The 13,129-nt window shown below is 43.9% G+C and overlaps 1 protein-coding gene across 1 annotated transcript in view; it reads right to left on the bottom strand.

The window, feature by feature from the left end:
* Positions 1–476: 476 nt before the first annotated feature.
* Positions 477–13,129, bottom strand: part of WDR41 (WD repeat domain 41) — a 77,215-nt gene continuing 64,562 nt past the window's right edge. The window contains exons 10-13 of the mRNA XM_040340878.1: positions 8,178–8,299; positions 4,795–4,883; positions 3,223–3,356; positions 477–731 (exon numbers count right to left, since the gene is read on the bottom strand). Coding sequence (XP_040196812.1) covers positions 570–731; positions 3,223–3,356; positions 4,795–4,883; positions 8,178–8,299 — 507 coding nt within the window. The 3' untranslated portion in view covers positions 477–569. The remainder of the gene's footprint in view (positions 732–3,222; positions 3,357–4,794; positions 4,884–8,177; positions 8,300–13,129) is intronic.

The following is a 13,129-nucleotide window of genomic DNA, read 5'->3' as shown; positions in this document are numbered from 1 at the left end:
ACCAGGCACTCTCATTACCGTATTTATCGGCATATAACACGCACAGGCGTATAACACGCACCCTTACTTTCAGAAGGAGTTTTCAGGAAAAATAAAATTCCACAGCCCCCTGCGTATAACACGCAGGCACAGTTTACCCTCTATTTTCAGGGTAAATTGTTTGCATTCCTGCCCAGCTTTAAAGCGAACCGGTCGGGTAGTCTAAACTTTTATCAGAAAAGTCATGCCCAAGCACACACATCACAAGATGCATAGATAGCGGTTAGCCAAAAAACCTCATGCATTTCCTTGAAGCCAGTTCATTTTTATAATTGGGCCTAACTTCCCCGCTGAATCTTCTTTGTCAATTGGGCTTTTAGGGATGATGCAAGTGCCACACGTGGGACACTCAGCTACAACTCTGCCTCTAAAGTGGCTCAACGCAATTAAAATAACAGTAATGCGTTTGTTTTTTTTCATTACCAGTACAGGTGTTAAACATAAAAAACATAAATTAGCGCCATAATCTGCAATCATTTGTTCTGCATGAACCAATATACAACATGTTTGTTTTATCATAAATAAATGGGTTAGTGGGGGGAATATCTAAACTGCAAATCTCCATTCTGCTCCAATTTCTGAAAAAGTAAAAGACTACGTAATCTGGATTCCCGCTTTCCTTCTTTCCACAGGATGATGAGCTGGTCCGCTGAGCATGTGACTAGACCGTGATCTTGAAAATACAGGAACATCTGTAAAAGCAAAATATCAAGTAGTTACGCACATAAAAGCTAGATAGGTCATATACTATACAGGCAGCCTGTATAAAAGCTGGATACACAGTGGCAAGTTGTCTAAAGCTGCATGCTTGTTATCTAGGAGCATTTGTATAAGCTCTGGGAGAGATCTCAAGTGTGTAAATCTAAAACCTATTTTTAAGTATGTTTGGCATCGTGCCTCACCGTATAGATTTCCAACCTTTTTTGAATCTGTTGCAAAGTTATTAAAAAAATAAAAAATAAAGCGTCGATGAAAACAGTCGTAATAGGCATAGGTTGGGAAACTTATATAAAATACACAATACAATTTTTGGAGATCTTTAGTGTTTTTTTTTTAAATATATTTTTATAGGGGATGGAGTCAATGGCTTGACATCAGTTGAGCTTTTCAGAATTCAGTGACTAGTGCATTTGGCCTGCACCTCCTAGTGGGGTTTACATTCCTATAGACGTGTATGGCAAATGCAAAGTCCATTTGAAGAAACAGAGCCCATCTACACAAGCCCTAATGCAATTGTCAGATACTGGACTGGTGGGCAAGATGAACTCACTAAAGCTAAACATGCAATCTGATTGTACAATCCCCCTTTTCAATACACAAACTATGTAACATAGGGGCCTGTGCAACTGGACAGAAATTGATTGGATTGTAGAGGTGCTGGTAAATGTAAATAAGATTGTATAGGGATTGTATAATCAGATTGCAGTGTGTATAGTCACCCTAAAACTCCATACGCACTACTCGATTTTCTGCAGATTTATGTCTTCAGATTTACCAAAACCCTATAATATAATATGGGCTCAAACCTTAAGAGTTTCAATTTATATGCGATCCGGCAGACCCTTGCATTACATGGTTTTGGTAAATCTGAAGACAAAAATCTGCAGAGAATCTAAAAGTGTGTATGGGGCTTAAAGCGGAGTTCTGGCCACAATTTCACTTTTTAAATATAAATACCCCTGTAATACACAAGCTTAATGTATTCTAGTAAAGTTAGTCTGTAAACTAAGGTCCGTTTTGTTAGGTTGTTACAGCATTTAGACACTTTATAAAATAGAAATTGACTGGGGCCATCTTAAGTGTGGGCATCATGAAGCCAGACTGTATGACTTCCTGGATTTCAGCCTTGCACATGCTCAGTGCTGCACAAGCAGTGTCAGATCAGGTTTCAGCACCTGTACTGTCCAAGTCACATGATTCTTTGAGACTGGGGAGTGCACAGACTCCTGGTAAGTTACACCCACTACATTCCCAGGAGTCTGTGCGGTGCATTAAGCACCTAGGTGCAGGAAGTGGGAAGATTAACTATTCTGCCTAGCAACAACACTTTCAAGGCATCTAAAAAAAAAAAATTTTTTCGTAAAGGACTAATGACATTTTTTTAAAACTACTGATGTAATGTTATATTTATGGGTGGAACTCCACTTTAAGTCTTGGTTCATGCCTATGTGTTTTTTGGTGCTTTTTACAGAAATGCACCACAGTTCATTTAACATGGTTTCCTATGGCACACGTTCACGTCTAGGCTTTTTTTCAGCCGCTGCGTTTTTGGAAAGTGTCAGGGACTTTTTTTTTTTTAAAGCAAAACGATGCTTTTTTTTTTTTTTGGTCCAATAGACTTCAATGGAGGAGCTGCAAAAAAGCACATTGTGCATTTCTGCCACAATTTTACCTCAATTTGCAGATTTTAATTTGCCCAATAACAAATTGGCCAAAAGAAAAAAAAAAAAAAGCATACAAATTTCGAAATGCATAAAGTGGCAAAATCACATCTGCAAAATGCATGGCAAATAACACTGCAGAAATGACCAAAAGCAAACTGCATAAGTGTGAACTGAGACTAAGGCTGGATTCACATCTATGCATTTTTTGCATATTTGCACTACAGAACGTGTTCCATAGGAAACCATGTTAGACTGTAGTGCAAATCTGCAAAAAGCACTAAAAATGCATAGGTATGAATCCAGCCTTAGACCCATTTTAGGCCAACGTTGGTCACACATGGTTCAGTTTTTTTTATTCCCCCAGTAGGCAGAACAGAAACAACTGAACCAATTCCCCCATCCACATATTCAAGAGGATGGGAGAATCCCTCCACTGTGCTATTGTATTCCGATAATGGGGAGACTTCCCCGTTGTCAGAATACACAGATATGTGCTGCAGGCGCTGATCAAGCAGTTTTTACAGGGCTGTTGAAAGAAAGTCCATCCATAGAGTGACCTCTGTTAAATTGCAGTAGCCACACCTGGATAGAAATTCCGCTGGTCCTCGCTGAACTGACCGAATTTTGTTCCATCTATAGTATGGCTGCCTTAGCAGAATACTCAGCCACTGCTGAAAAAAAATCAGTGATGAGGCATAAAAGATTGAAAAAAAAAATTCACAGCACATTATTACACTTAGCACTTCTTGCTGAGACATAGTTTCTTGACGTACACCTGCACAGAAACCAAATCCTTTACCTGTACAGCAGAAGAATGTCCAATTAAATCTCCAATCAGCTCCAAGGAAGCTACAATGCCATTTTCATTCATCTTCTTCACCGTTTGATTGGACTGCTTATTGCCTTTTCCAAAGCTCCACATAGTGAAAAAACCTGAAAAAAAGCATTTTCCACCTATTAATTCCTTATAATAAAAGAAAACATTTAAGTCAGCGAATATAGTAAATGGCAATCCATACACAGTGGTCAATCAACGCTCAACAACCTTTACCAGGAAAACCTTTTCTTTATTTAAGTAGAGGGCCCCCCCCCCAAAAAAAAACCACATGCATGCTGGTCTGAATTCAAAACACATTGAAAGCTTCTGTTTAATGTATATTACTTTGCTATAAATTCTTATTTCTGTTCTTCTGAGACACTAGTGACATGGCCAGTGCCTTACAGCTCCCCACTGGGAAGGTTATGTCACCACTGCCTACAGGAAGTTCAAACTGTACTGGGATGTTGTGAAATATTAGGGAAAAGGGCCTTTTTGTGTATACCGTATATACTTGTGTATAAGCCGAACTGAATATAAGCCGAGGCACCTAATTTTACCAAAAAAAAAAAAATGGGAAAACTTATTGAGTCGAGTATAAGCCTAGGGTGTCCATCTGCATGTCTCACTGTGTCCATGACTAGACTTACGTTTAACATTGGAGTATATAGAAGTCTACGGCCGGCCGGTACCGGGTCCCCAAATTACCGTTTAACATGGGAGTCTATGGAAGGGGTGCCCGACTTTGAAAAATCGGTGCTCCCCACAAAACAAACGTTGCACACTTGTAGAGAAAGAGTGGGGCTATATGTGTGTCAAGTTTGGGGTCCAGGGGACCTACGGCTGGCCCATACCGTGTCCCCAAAGTCCAGGAGATCAGGTGCAAAAAGGTGACTCGAGTATAAGCCGAGGGGGGCATTTTCAGCACCAAAAAGAATGTGCTGAAAAAAGGCTTATACTCGAGTATATACGGTATATTGCCATCCTTTTAGCAACAAGTGTGTTGGCTGATGTACTGATGCTCATGTTGCTAACATCATGGCAATTTATAGACAGTAACAAACCATGCCAGATCTCGTACAGATCATGCACTATAGGAGATCTGCTAAAGTAATCACCAATGAGCAGGCACATAAAACGAAGAAAAATAAGCTGGCTACCTATGGCATGAATATATGGCGGCAAAAATGATGGGGTGGAATATGGAGCAGGGGTATAAATGGACCAGTGTGTTGGAAATATATATATGTAAAAAAAAAAAATGAAAAAAGCAGCATGTTGGGATCTCCTTTTCTTGTTTGCCCGTATCTTTTCCCACATAGAATACGACTTGCACTCAAAAACGGCACTGCTGTATATGCCAGCGATAACTACAACTACCACTAATGTGGGCCTTATGAATACCTTATACTGTATTGTTTGAATTGTAATGGGCGTGATTTGTCATTTGTTTTCTGGAATGGTTTATACAGTTTCTATTATAAATAAATAATTAAAAATAAATAAATACCTACTAATTATGATGTAGTATTAAAGTTAACCATCACTTCATACCTGCCGGCACCGACTCTGCCTGGAGCTGGGGTTTTGATCTCAACTCCCAAATACGAACACTGCCATCTTCTGAACATGAAACGAGCTGCCTGGATAAAGCAACACTATAAATACAACTATTTACTGTATATACGTTTTCTAGAAGTTAATTAAAATGATTATTCATGTCAAAGTGCAAATAGTATTTCACAAAAGCTGTGCAGAAAGTAGTTAAAGTAATACACTTTACTAACTCAAGTTAATAAAATGGTTGTAAAGCCTGGACAGTTTTTTTTCTTTACATTTGTTTGCATTCCCTGCATTAAAGTGAAGTTCCACCCGAACTTCCGCTTAATCCACTCCTCGCCCCATTACATGCCACAATTGGCATGTAATTTTTTTTGAGGGGGGGAGGGGAGTGGGGGCTTCAGGAGGAGTGGGACTCCCTGTCCCACTTCCTCCTTTTGCCCAGGGACCACCTAGGTGATACGTCATATCGCCTACAGCGGCCCCTCCCTGTAAGTGATCGCCTGGGACACGCAACAGATCCCAGGCGATCACCTGACATATCATAGTGCGCAGCGCAGCTCGCACATGCGCAGCGAGTGCCCGGCCGTGAAGCCGAAAGCTGTCACGGCCGGGTGCTCACACCAACAATGAAGACATCGACAGGAGAGGAGCGGAGCTCCGGTCGGCGCTGGAACGTGGAGCAGGTGAATGCATGTTTATTAAAAGCCAGCAGCTAAATTTTTTGTAGCTGCTGACTTTTAATAAACATTAAAAAAGCCTGGAACTCCCCTTTAAGGTAAAAAATGTTGCAGTGTTTGTACCACTCCTCACCCGCTGTATACTTACCTGAGCTCGATCTCAATCCAGCTCTGTCCATCTCCAGCAGCTTTTTCCACTCTCTCTGTTAAGAGTAAGCAGCGGGAGCCATTGGCTTTTAATCAAATCACAAGAGCAGAGAGCTGGAGGTGGGACTGAGCTGCGCCATGTGTGTCAATAGAAGCATACAGCCTGGCTCTGAATCAAGCCCATGCGTTTTCTCCAATAGCAAGTGGCTTGTTATGGAGGCACACAAGGAAGAGGAAGAGCCAAGAGCACCAGCAGGGAACCCAAGAAGAGGGGGTTCAGGGCAGATAAATATAAAAAGGTTGTTATTTTTGACAACAGCTAGGAATTCATGAGAGTTGTGATGCAACCATATGTCCCAGCCATTGGCAGTGCCCACTCCTCTCCCATGCAGCCACTGCTGGCTGACACAGAGGAACTGGATCATGTAACTGGACATTTTTAAAGCAGTATTAAACCCAAAACCAAAAAAAATAATATTATGCAGCTTGCCAATTATTAGATGTGGTGGTTTCTTTTTTTAGCCCCCCCCCCCTTGTTTTCTGGCCAGTAACACTCCAGTATTAGTGTGCCCCAGCCTGGATTTAGGAGCCCATGGGGCACTTTTAGACAGCAACATAGTCAGTCTAGGGGGAAGGGAGTGCTAGATGAACTAGCTGATTTAAGTACACCAACAAATTGAAGCCTAACTCAAGCTCACACTATACAAAGTTCCAGAAAACAGCGTTTTTCCTTTTGGGATAAAGATTTTACATAAATAAATAAAAGCTGATCTTTTAGAGTTATATGTTTTTTCTAATCTTTGTAACTGTTACATGCTGGAGAGCTTGTTCTTTTGAAAAACAAACTTACTGATGGATCACTAGATGAAAATAGAAGGAAGAAAGCCTATAATAGAAAATAAATGCCGCCATCACACCTAAGAAATGGTAAGCTGCAATATAATATATGTTTGCTTTGTGGTTGAATACAGCTTTCAGGCTACTTAAAAGGGTTACGTTTTTTTTTAAATAACAAACATGGGGGGTTATTTACGAAAGGCAAATCCACTTTGCACTGCAAGTGCCCTTGTAAGTGCAATCACTGTAGATCTGAGGGAAAGATCTGAAATGAGGGGAAGCTCTGCTGATTTTATTATCCAATCATGTGCAAGCTAAAATCATGTTTTTTATTTTCCTTGCATGTCCCATGGTATACTTGCTTTCTCTGTGCAAAGGTTTTGCACAGAGTGGCCTCGATCCTCCTCTTCTGGGACCCCACAGTGGTGCTTCTGACTCCTCCTCTTCTCGAGTGCCTGCATTTCAAAGGGGCACCCGTGCGGGCGCACTCCTGAGTCCTGCTGCTTCGTCCATTGAAACAGACAGCAGGATTCGGCCCAGTGTCACTGGATTTGATTGACAGCAGTGGAAGCCAATAGGTGTGCTGCTATCGATCTATCCAATGAAGACCCGAGACAGTGGCTGGAGCTGCTGTGCTCGTCCCCGTCGATGGAACAATCGGGTTCAGGTAAGTAAAAGGGGGGCTCTGGGAGGTGCTGCACTACAGAAGGTTTTTCCCATTAATGCACGGAATGCATTAAAGGGGTTGTAAAGGTTTGTGTTTTTTCACCTTAATGCATCCTATGCATTAAGGTGAAAAACACTTGGCAATGACGGGTCCCCCCCCCCCCCCCCCACTGTTTTACTTACCTGAGCCCTCTTCACCTGCTCTGGTCGTCCCCGCCGTCCTATTTCTCCACTAAGTCTCAGCGTTGATTGGATAGATTGGCTCCCGCTGCCGTCAATCAAATCCAATGACGCGGGCACCAGGGAGCGGGACTGAGATATCTATGTATCTATGGACGCAGAGTGTATGAGACGGGAGCATGCCCGCAAGGTAACCCCCCTCGGGAGAGAGCTTCCCAAATGGGTTAGCTATTGTGGGGAGGAGCTGAGAGAGCCACCGTGGGACCCCAAAAGAGGATGATCAGGGCCACTCTGTGCAAAATGAACTGCACAGTGGAGGCAAGTATGACATGTTTGTCATTTTTTTTTTTTATAAAAAATTAACCTTTACAACCCCTTTAAAGGTTAAAAACCTCAAGGGTTTACAACCGCGTTAATGTTAGACAGAAAATCTACTTTTAGGGTAAGGTCACACCAGATGTGGTGGGACGGTGTTAGGTGTCTATTCCACCAAAGTCCTATGCATGAGAAGGAAAAAAAATGCCTTTTCTCCCTATGTGACGATGGCGTGTGGGTGATGCGCACGGAAAAAAAGTGCTGCATTCAGTACTTGTTTTAGCGCAACTGCCGACAGTTCAACTATTTGAAATGCCTTCATGACAAAAAAAGGAGAAACAGTGTGATGCACGGAGATCAGCCGTACTGCACCAGACACCAGCCACTGCATTGCATGAACCCGAAAGCATGCACTGAATAAATAAACACACTTAGAAATACTGCAGTGAGACAGTTTTCCAGCCACAGATCTGCAAAGCTGCTGATAGTTGTGTAAAATTATATTTGTATTTACAATTATTTAAAAAATGGTATGCTATTAAGATGTGATACCTGTTCGGAATGTTTGCCATGTGCTGTATACTGGAGTCATGAGCGTTCTTCTGAAAAGCAATCACCCTCTTTGTATACAAGTTGTAAACGTAAATTCCTCTTCCCACTGCCACATAGACACACTGCAGGGAAATAACACATACATTACTGTAATCATATTGTCAATTTCCTGTTTTTAGTGAAGACCAAGCTAGTTCAAGCAAACTATTTACTTCACTAATAGATCCAGTGTCTGAGTGAACTGTATAAACTGCATGTAGCCCCAACTACATACAGTATACAGCACTGTGTTTCAGGAGCGAGACGAACTTCCTGACCTGTTCCCGGGACAAAATCAAGTCGGTTTGAGTTATGCTCAGCTAGTCACAGAGAGCTTTGTATTCTATGATTGAATACAAAACTTCCTCTGACTTAGGGTTGCCACCTGTCCGGGATTCACCCGGACAATACGGGTCTTGAATCATGTGCCCGGGTTTTGTACTGCTTGACACCCGGGCACATTACTCAGTGCAGACCAGGGACAAACCATTGGGGCAGGGGGGGACATTAGAACACCTGCCACTGTGGAGACAGCAGAAGAGGCATTTCTTCTCTATACACTGTGCCTGTGGTGTGTATAGAAAATCCGAAGCTCCTTTCTGTCCCGTCCCCCCTTCCAGTCTCCTGCAGGCATAGTCTCTCTGATTTCTGACTCAACCCCCCCCCCCCCCCCATCACAAGTGCAGTGAGAGAGTCGGGAGGCGGAGCTCACTGTACTGTCGGGATGGCACACTACATGCAGGGGGAGGTGAGCTGCGTTTTTTTTGTGACAAGTCTCTATGGCTGGAAAGCTGAAAACTTTCAGGAGGATTTGTTTTACTGATGCAGTGAAGGGTTAAGGTGACATTAGAATCAGAAGAGATAGTGAGTGTGTGTGGGGGGAGGGGGGAGTCTGCAGCCTGATCACAGCTGACAGATAACAAGCCTGAACCCTTGTCTGTCTGTACAAACACCCCTAAATCCTCAGTCCAGATAATGTGAAGTCATTAATGACCATTCATGTAACCCTGTGTGTATGTGGTCTGATTGTACAGACTCAGAGCTTGGATAACAGGGATACATGAATGGTCATCCATTAACTTCACATCATCCAGGTATACAGAGTGCTAGAAGCTTACAGTATATAGATATGTACTTCTTATACCAGATTGTTTTCATTGAGCAGTGTTGTTCTATATAGTAGTGGATGAGCATTTTTTCATTATAGACATCGCTATCTGACCACTTCTCAGCCCCCCAACTCCCCCCAGCTTACATCGCCCCCCAGACCACTTCATACAGACACCGCTCATAGCTGCTTCCTACCCCCCAGCTCAGAGACATCATTCCATGGTCACTTACCTTCCCTTCTCTACCCAACATCGCTCCCTGGTAACACCATAGACACTACAAGAAATCCTTCCCCATACTGCCCCCATCATACCCACCACACTTCTCTCCTGTACATACTGCCCCCATCACACCCACCGCACTTCTCTCCTGTACATACTGCCCCCATCACACCCACCGCACTTCTCTCCTGTACATACTGCCCCCATCACACCCACCGCACTTCTCTTCTGTACATACTGCCCCCATCATACCCACCGCACTTCTCCCCTGTACATACTGCCCCCATCATACCCACCGCACTTCTCTCCTGTACATACTGCCCCCATTATACCCTCCACACTATTCTCCTGTACATACTGCCCCCATCATACCCTCCACACTCCTCTCCTGCAGATTCAGATATAAAGGGAAATTCTATGGATTCAGCTGTAAGGGAAAACTGCAGAATCAGATGTAAAGGGGAACAAACCCTGTGCATTCAGATGTAGAAGGGGAACTATGTTGACTCTGATGTAAAGGGGAACTCCTGTAATTAACTCCAATTGATTAGACACGTTATTTAATCACATAATTGCTGTGCATTGCTTTGTACAGAGGTAATACATTTAATGTACTACAAAAAAAAAAATGTCACGTGCGCTGCTGAAGTGTTCAGGTGTGGCTTGATGAAAAGGTGGCAACCCTACTCTGACTAGCGTAACGCAGAGATTGTCACACCATCTGCCTGGCTCTCCACCTCGGCCAATCAGAGGAAGCTTTGTATTCATTCAGAGAATACAAAGCTTCCTGTGAATGACTGAGCAGTGTCCAGCCAGAATCAAATTTGTTTCAGGCATTGGATGAGAAGTTCTCACTTCACTGCCAAGACAAAGAGCTGTATACTGTATGTGGCCGAGGCTAAAGAACGTTCATACAGTACACACAGCACAGCCGCTGCATCAGTAAGTGAAGTAAATAGTTCATTATGAGCAGCTTGGTCCAAATGAACCATTTAAACGTCAGTGAAAGCTGGAGATCGGCTTTAAAAAAAAGGAGGAGAGCACAAAAACAGAACAGTAAATAAACTACTTATGCTCCAAAAAAAGAGATTTTTAATACAGCTTACCTGTAAAATCTTTTTCTTGGAGTACATCACGGGACACAGAGCGGCATTCATTACTATATGGGTTATATGGAGTACCTTCAGGTGATAGACACTGGCAATCTCAAACAGGAAATGCCCCTCCCTATATAACCCCCTCCCATAGGAGGAGTACCTCAGTTTTGTAGCAAGCAGTATGCCTCCCAAAATGGTCCTCAAAAAGAGGGGTGGGAGCTCTGTGTCCCGTGATGTACTCCAAGAAAAAGATTTTACAGGTAAGCCGTATTAAAAATCTCTTTTTCTTTATCGTTACATCACGGGACACAGAGCGGCATTCATTACTATATGGGATGTCCCAAAGCAATGCTTACAATGAGGGGAGGGAGAACATCTCCAAGACAAAAGGATTTAATTTAGAGGTATACTCAAATCATAATAAATCCAACTTAGTTGAGAAAAATAATCTTAAATTTTAAATTTAACTCAAAAAAAGAGGAGCCCCCGGAATCCGAGGGTCTCAAACTGCAGCCTGCAGCACTGCCTGCCCGAAGGCAGTATCAGTATTCCTTCTTACGTCCAACTTGTAGAATTTTGTAAATGTGTGGACAGAAGACCAGGTTGCCGCCTTGCAAACTTGAGCCATAGAGATCTGGTGGTGTGCTGCCCAGGAGGCGCCCATGGCCCTAGTAGAATGAGCCTTTAATGATACTGGAGGAGGCAACCCTTTCAAGCCGTAGGCCTGAGTGATTAATTGCTTAATCCACCTAGAAATGGTGGATTTTGCAGCTGCCTGCCCCTTCTTGGGCCCATCCGTAGAATGAACAGCACATCTGTTTTCCGGATCTTCTTTGTAGCTTTAAGATAGGCCTTCATGGCCCTGACAATATCCAAGGTATGCAGCAACCCTTCCTTTCTGGAAGTAGGTTTAGGGAAGAAGGATGGTAATACCAAATCCTGGTTCAAATGAAAACTGGATATAACCTTCGGTAGGAAGGAAGGATGAGGGCGGAGAACGACCCTGTCCTTATGAAAAATAAGATATGGTTCCTTACAGGATAAGGCCGCCAGTTCCGAAACTCTTCTTGCGGAAACTATGGCAACCAAAAATACTAACTTCCTTGTCAGTAAAACCAAAGGAATTTCAGCCAACGGCTCAAACGGTTGTTTCTGTAAACTTGACAGAACAAGGTTTAAATCCCACGGGCAAAGCGGGGATTTAACTGGAGGTTTAATACGTAAGACCCCTTGAAGGAAGGTCTTAACCAGCGAGTGGGTGGCCAGCGGCCGCTGAAACCACACTGACAGGGCAGAAATCTGTCCTTTGATTGTGCTAAATGCCAATCCTTTATCCACTCCTAGCTGGAGAAAACTTAAAACTCTATCGATGGTGAACTTGCGAGGAAGCCATAGCTTGGACTCACACCAGCCTACATAGGCCTTCCAGACCCTGTGATAAATCACCCTAGAGACCGGTTTCCTGGCTCTGATTAGGGTAGAGATTACTTTCTGAGACAGACCTCTACCCCTGAGAATCAAGGATTCAGCTTCCAGGCCGTCAAATTTAGATGCCGTAAGGCAGGGTGGAGGATCGGACCTTGCGATAGCAGGTCTGGCCTTAGAGGCAGAGTCCAAGGGTCTCCCACTACCATCCTTAGGATTAGTGAGTACCATGCCCTTCTGGGCCATGCTGGAGCTACCAGGATAACTGGTATGTGCTCCACCCGGATCCTGCGCAGCAGGCGGGGTAGTAACTGGAGCGGGGGAAACGCATAAAGAAGTTTGAACTGATGCCAAGGGCAAACCAGCGCATCGGTTCCGCAGGCCATCGGATCCCTTGAGCGGGACATGAACCTGTCTAGCTTTTTGTTGAGTCTCGATGCCATGATATCCACGTCCGGCACTCCCCATTTTTGGCAGAGTGCTTGAAAGACTTGTGGATGCAGAGACCATTCCCCCGGCCATAGAGTCTGGCGGCTTAAGAAGTCCGCCTGAAAGTTGTCCACTCCTGGAATGAATATTGCCGATATGCAGGGCACATGAGCCTCTGCCCATAGGAGAATCAAGCTCACCTCTCTCTGAGCGGCTTGACTCCTGGTTCCCCCTTGGTGATTTATGTATGCCACGGCCGTGGCATTGTCCGATTGAATTCTCACCGGGAACCCCTGCAATTTTGACGTTCAAGCCCTGAGGGCTAGTCGAGCAGCTCTGAGCTCCAAGATGTTGATGGGCAACTGCTTCTCTGGCTTTGCCCAAGTACCTTGGCGAGTGCAACCATCCAAAATTGCTCCCCAGCCCGTCAGGCTGGCGTCTGTGGTCACTATCTTCCAAGCCACTGGGCTGAAAGACTTCCCCTTCAGTAGATTCTGGGGGTCTAACCACCAACACAGACTTTGTCGGACTCTTGATGAGAGCGGCAACGGGATATCCAAGGCCTGTGGCCTTCTGCTCCATGCTGACAGGATGGCTGCCTGTAGGATGCGAGTGTGGCTCTGGGCGTATG

The sequence above is a fragment of the Rana temporaria genome, chromosome 1, assembly GCF_905171775.1.
Source record: "Rana temporaria chromosome 1, aRanTem1.1, whole genome shotgun sequence".
NCBI classification, from domain to species: domain Eukaryota; kingdom Metazoa; phylum Chordata; class Amphibia; order Anura; family Ranidae; genus Rana; species Rana temporaria.
Note: the sequence above shows the minus strand (reverse complement) of the source record. Positions and strands in the feature narration are given on the sequence as shown.